General features: G+C 43.3%; 1 protein-coding gene across 1 annotated transcript in view; it reads right to left on the bottom strand.

Moving 5' to 3' along the window:
* CAV2 (caveolin 2) overlaps positions 1-5,160 on the bottom strand; it is a 5,281-nt gene extending 121 nt beyond the window's left edge. Inside the window, exons 1-3 of the mRNA XM_007450786.1 lie at positions 5,011-5,160; positions 4,487-4,674; positions 3-65 (exon numbers count right to left, since the gene is read on the bottom strand). Of these exons, the coding sequence (XP_007450848.1) occupies positions 3-65; positions 4,487-4,674; positions 5,011-5,160 (401 nt within the window). The remainder of the gene's footprint in view (positions 1-2; positions 66-4,486; positions 4,675-5,010) is intronic.
* Positions 5,161-6,297: the final 1,137 nt, after the last annotated feature.

Raw genomic sequence — 6,297 nt, forward strand, 5'->3', positions numbered from 1 at the left:
TCTTCCATATTGTCTGCACTGAAGGCAGGACCATTAGGCAGATCTTTACAAAAGGCATTATAATCCTGGAATGGAGGAAGAGAGATGTGTAAAGATAATTAGTGTTACCAAATAAGGCCACTGACTATTGCACATGCATGAAAAGATATAACAATGGCCCAGTTCACCTAAGCCGGATTGAGTATTTGAAACAAACGAACAGTGACCCACATCATGATAAAATGCACAGAAAATATGTTGCTTAAAAAAAATAAACAAGAATGTACATGATAAACACCAATATTCTTTCTATTGGTAGCAGGCAATCTAAAATAGTAAAGCAAAAGATAAACAAAATAGTAAATTTATTTACCTGACTTCTGCCCCTAAACATTAACCTGCCTAAATCTTCATATGTCTCTGAGGTCCTACTTCCTGGTAGCTTTTCCTGTTGTCTCATCCCACTTCCTCCCCATTGGACCGGGCTGGCTTGGATACCCCTTTTTTTGTGCGTCTAAAGCACTGCAACAAACTTCTTAATCCTCAAATTTACCAAAAGATATAATGGATGCTTACCGCTTATATTTCTGTCTTTCCTATTAGAATGTAAGCTTTTTAAGTTAGGACATCCTTTACCCTTAGTAAATGTTTGAGCTGAAGTGAATTTAGTATTCTTATATGCTTTATATTATTAATTTTCCACAGTAATTACACACACTGAAAATGGTTGTGTAGTACAGTTAAAAGAGCCCTTCAATTATGTCAGAACTCTTAGACAAGAAAAACTTGAGTATCCTAAATTTATTTTTTCTTTATGCCTTTTCTTAAGATAACCACATATTTTCATATTCCTCAGGCTGGTTAATTTTTTCTGTAGTCCTCTGAATAATGTTCTTTGTCACAGTAATGCTTTTTGGGCACAAAAGTATTTGTGAACTCTCAGGCATTGTTGGAGGGCTTCAATAGAATTTTTATTATTACTTGGGTGGGCACAAAGAAGTAAGGTTGATTTTCTTGGTTTACTATTAAAATGTGACTTAAATAAAGGTCTGTTGTATTTAGCCCAAAGTAAAGAGAAGATCAGGCATTTGAGTGATTGAGATATTTTTAGAATACTGAATTATTCATATTGACTGCCTGCATAGATTATATTTATCTTGTGTTTTGTTCCAAGTGCTAAAGATGAAGTAATTTTTTAAAGAAAATTAATTACTAGGTGTTTCAGGATTACATAGTTGAACAGAAACCTGAATGATGGCAACTTTTAACTTCTTATCCCGTTATGCTTCTCACTTGATATGTGGCCTTGGGCAAATCACTACAAATTAAAGTAAGAATAGGAAATCTTATAGACCAGCTATCAGGATTAACACTTATTATGCATCCCTGACAGGTTCATATGATGCTGTCATTATAATGAATAATAAATAGAACTATTTTGAAGTCAGAATATATAATGAAACAATTATGACAAAATAATCTCAATTTGATTTAAGTTTAGTTTGGAAAGCTTCCTAACCAAATTCACTTCCCTCAGAATATAATGCACTTTCCATTCTTTCTTAGGCTGAGAAATTTTCTTTCCCCTAACTCCTTAGATCTCCATGTCCTAAGAGGGAATTAAACAGAGGACAAAAGTGCAGCAAAGTGCAATTGCCCACATTTGAGGACTCAGTTCATAGGATGTGGTGAACTCATTTTAATTTTATTTTCTTCAAGTTGTTGTTCTCTCACTTTGGATCAGAGGATCCGGTGATCCACTGACAACAAACTTAAATTGTGTTCTCAACATCCCAGTTAGTTTCCTTTCTGAAACTCCAGGCAATTTGGAGTGACCCAAAACTTGGTTGGGGCTCTATGTGACCAACCAAATATTGCTTAAATAAATCTTATAATTAGCAAGATTATATATTTATCCATTGGATAATAAATCCATAAGAACTGGGACTTTTGTTTAGCTTTGTATTAACTATAGTGCCATAAGACTGCCTTGTCACAGCAATTTGCTGTATTAAAAAGTCTTCTGGGAAATGAGACTGCTGCTACTGAATTTCCATCAGTTGGACCATTTATTTGAATTGCATCCCAGCAAAAATAAAAGGTAGAGGGGTCCAAGCCATATTTCTTTGGTATGATCCACTTATGACCAATAACCTGTGGTTGCCAAATGGCATATACCTCAGTTTATGGTATGGACTCAAACCAATTCACCGGTCCCTAATGACCTGTACTTCTGGCCTAGGATCCAACATCACCAGACTGAGCTCTAAGTGTTTTGTTTTTGTTGTTTGTTTGTTTAAATAATCTAAAGTCAGATCATTGTGACCATGTAGTGTGGTTCAAAGAATTTATTACTGCATATTTTCATAGCTTTGATCACCAAGAAAAAAAGTTTACTCAAATGGGTTTGCTCTTCTATAAGGCCTCTCCTTGATCTGGTCTTATTGTGTCACTGGAATATGATCCATTAATGATAAATCTATTTTATCAAGGTATAAACTAACTTTTAAACATTTTTGTTTGAAGTTACTCCTCTACTTGCAATCACAGCTGCCTGATGACAAATGTATGATAGTTAAATATTAATGTCCCACATGAATGTAATTTAAAAAATAAGCTATAGTTAAATAATACATTTTCTGTGGCTGAAAAAGAAGTGGTTTGATGATTCACCTCTGGAAGCACTACACAAAAAACATCTCCCATTCTCAGGAGAGCCAGGTGGAGAGAAGCATTATTTGGTTAATTGTAGTTTTACTTATATCTCTCCGCCATTTAGTAAATGGAAACCTTTTTGTTGTCAGTTATTCCACAAGTGCTTTAGGAAAGCCTAGCTTTGTTGACTGGCACTCTATGTTTCCAAATAGCTTCATAGCCAACATTTCACAATATGTTATGTGGTCACTCAGTTTTTCACATTTTGGGAAGTGAGAAAATGGACAGAGTTTAGATGACTCGTTTTATTCAATTAGGAATCCAAAATTTTATGTACTGACTTGGGCATCTTTAAAAAAAATTCATGTGCTAATGTCAAAATATAAGCTTAACTATACATCCTTTGTTGATCTGCTCATGTAAACAGGCAAAGATTTTCATTCCTCTGGCAGTTTTTTGGCACTTTCAATATAGTTTAGTTGTTTACAGTTTTTAGTGATCAAATTAAATTGATGTTTGTTGTTTATCCTTTACTTACTGGGTGAACTTCAATTTAGCCTTTAAAAGCCTTTGTAGACCCTTTTCTTTTTAAAAGCCTTCCCTGTGCTTCCCTCCTCCACAGATCTAGCTGGGTTTTCCTCAGCAGCCACCTCTGTACCTAGCCAGTTGTCCTGATGTGCTGTGAGTAAGCTGAAGGCAAATCCTGCATCTTATTCATTCTGAGCCCAGTGCCCAGCACAAACTAAGCACTCAATAAATTTTCTTGGTTGAACTAACTAGCTAGCTAACTGACTAAAGAAATTGATTCAGATGGTAAAGGGGAATGGAGAACAATTTCATAACTTCTAACAATGAACACAACATGTATTAGGGTGTGGCAATACCATATAAAGTGATTATGAAAGACATGGAGACATCTGGGGTTATACATTTCTGCAGGACTGCCCTAAAAGACAAGCTTGGCAATTGTTGCCATACAGGGGATAATCTGAATGTTCTTCCTCTCAGAATAAAGTGGACATTTTTAAAAACAACAATAACAAAATTTCTTGGTAAAATATGACATTTCCTTTTAAATTTTTTAACGCTTAGAAATGTTCTCTATGGCTTTATGATTCATTTTGTGTGTGAATAAAGTTACTCAAAGTGTCCAATAGGTTTCTATATTTATTTTCCCTTTTATTAGATGCCACTCCTGTTGGTGCCTCATAGGTGAAAAAGTAACTTGGAAGCCTTCTCATTTCATTATCCTGCAGTTTGAGTGTCATTCATTTGTGCTGGGGGCCCCTTCACCTTAACTGCACATGCCTCTCCTCTGTTCTCATCCTTGCCATTTGCCAGTGACAGGATTGGAGCCGCCTCTCCATAGCACTGCTTAACCAGGTTTGACATCCCTCTGCAATGATACTGTCACTGGCATTCTGCTCAGAGATCTCTTTTGTTTTACCCCAAGCACAGGTGGTGACTGAATAAAAGGTGATGAAAGAAATAAGAGCCCTGCCCAGAGCCATGGGCACAGGTCAAACAGGGCCCTATGAGAAAGCAGCCTGTGGCTGGAAGCATGGCTTCCAGATCTCCACCTCCACAGTCAGCTGGGCTTTAGCATTCGAAGGAAGATCACACCCGTGGACAGAGGGACCTTCCTTCTTCTGTTTAAACTCCTAACCCAACCTACAATTCTAAAGAAAGCACACTACCCTTCAAGGCCTCCCAGTTCTGCTACTGCGTTCAGAGATGATGCATCTTCTTTTGCCTGCAAGCCGGTCTGGGAGAAGGGGAGGGCAGTGGGCAGGTGGCAAAGAACATTCCTACGTTTCAGAAAGCCGGCCCACCCCAGTGTGCCCCGTCTCACCAGATGTGCAGACAGCTGAGGATGGCAAAGAGAATTCCCGCAGCGAAAGCCAAGGGGATGGCCAGGAACACCGTCAGGAACTTGTAGATCACGTATTTGCTGATTTCAAAGAGAGCGTGGCTGCAGATCCACACTTTGTCAAAAGAGTGCGTAGACACGGGCTCTGCAATCACATCCTCGAATCCCACCTGCGGAGACAATACTCAGGGATCCTGAACTGTCGCCCAACCTGCCTCTCCAGGATCCGGGAGAGCTCGGGGTGGGAGAAGCAAGAAAGAAAGACTTGGCTGCGGTGCCCCACCTTCTCTTAGGGTCATGGTGGGCGGACAGGAATTTGGCTAAGAATTCCTGGCTACTCAGGCGGCCCCACAGAGGGAATCCAGATCCCGCACCCTGCGGCGCTGACCCAGTGGCGAGGGTGGGAGTTGGGGTTGGAGCAAGTTAGAGGGGACACCCCACTCCCAGGCCTTGGCGGGGGCTCGGGTCAGCCTCAGGTCCAGGGTAGGGCCCGCCCCAGGCTTCACCTTGAGATGCGAGTTGAGCCGGTGGGGATCTCGGTCGCTGCCCGGATCCACAAACTTCTCGGGGTCGGCGTAATCTACGCCGCTGTCGCGGCTGTAGGAGTCCTCGTCCATGAAGAGCTGGACATCCGCCTTCTCGGTCTCCAGCCCCATCTCAGCGCTTGGTGCGCGGCTGCTGCAGCCCGGCTGGCGCAGCGCGGCTCCCGGCCCGCGCGGCTTCCCCTTCCCGTTGCGCTCGGCCCCGCCCCGCCTCGCTTCGCCTCGCCTCGCCTCTCCCAGAGCGGCCCGGACGGCGGTAGCTTCCCGCTGCAGGCTTCTGCTCCCAGGCCCGCGCGGCCCGAGTCCCGCCCCTCGGCTCGGGACCCCAGGGGGCGGGGGCCGAACGCAGCCCGCGAGATGGCTCCCTCCCCGCGCACCCCGCCGCCCGTCCCTGGTCAGGTCCCAGTCCGGCCCAGGCCAGGAGAGGGATCAGGGGGATGTCCAACCAGGCAGATCCCGGCCCTGCCCAGGTGGGCGAAGCGTGTCTCGGGGATTAGAACCCGAATTCGGCCCACAAGGGGCAGGAAGGCTTCTTGGGTCACATTGCACGACACCTAGAACTGGATGCGTAAGAGCCGGCAGGTTGACCCAGGGATAACGGACACACTGCAGCGAGGAAGCTTGGTGGTTAAGAGCGTGGAGGTATCGAATATGAAGGCCTGTCTTCACCTGTAGGCTCTACCGTTTACCTTGTGTGCTCCGGAGCGAGGTACCGAGCCTCTTGGAAGCCTCCTTATAAGTAGCTGCCTCCTTGTAAAATGGGAGCAATGGTGCCTGCTTCACAGCGTTGTCCCGTGAGAATTAAATGAATTAATTCAAGTAAACCTCTTACGTGGTCCCTACACACAGTACGCTTCCAATCAACGTTGTTACTGCTGCACTATGAGATAAGGAGCCATAACACACCTGATTGCCAGGCAACCTTGCAAGTGCCAGGGGACCCCGCAAGCGCATCAGCTCTTCAGCTATCCCAGTGCCCAGAGTATGTGAGTCAGCTGGAGGCACCATGAGAATATGAAACTTGGTACATGAGCCTCCTAACCCCTATGGGTTTGCATCTTCAGACCATAAGGGGAGGTCTGATTTTTTTTTTCCACTCTCTAAATTATAACTTACTTTTCCTTTGGATCAGATCCTGTTGAAAGATTTCAGGTATCTCTAAGATGCAGTCACATCTACAACTACCTTGTAGGAACCATGTAAACAAACCCCTATCATAAAGCCACACTGCCGTAAATGAACCAGCCTGTG

This window comes from Lipotes vexillifer, unplaced genomic scaffold, assembly GCF_000442215.2.
Source record: "Lipotes vexillifer unplaced genomic scaffold, Lipotes_vexillifer_v1.1 scaffold314, whole genome shotgun sequence".
Classification (NCBI taxonomy): domain Eukaryota; kingdom Metazoa; phylum Chordata; class Mammalia; order Artiodactyla; family Lipotidae; genus Lipotes; species Lipotes vexillifer.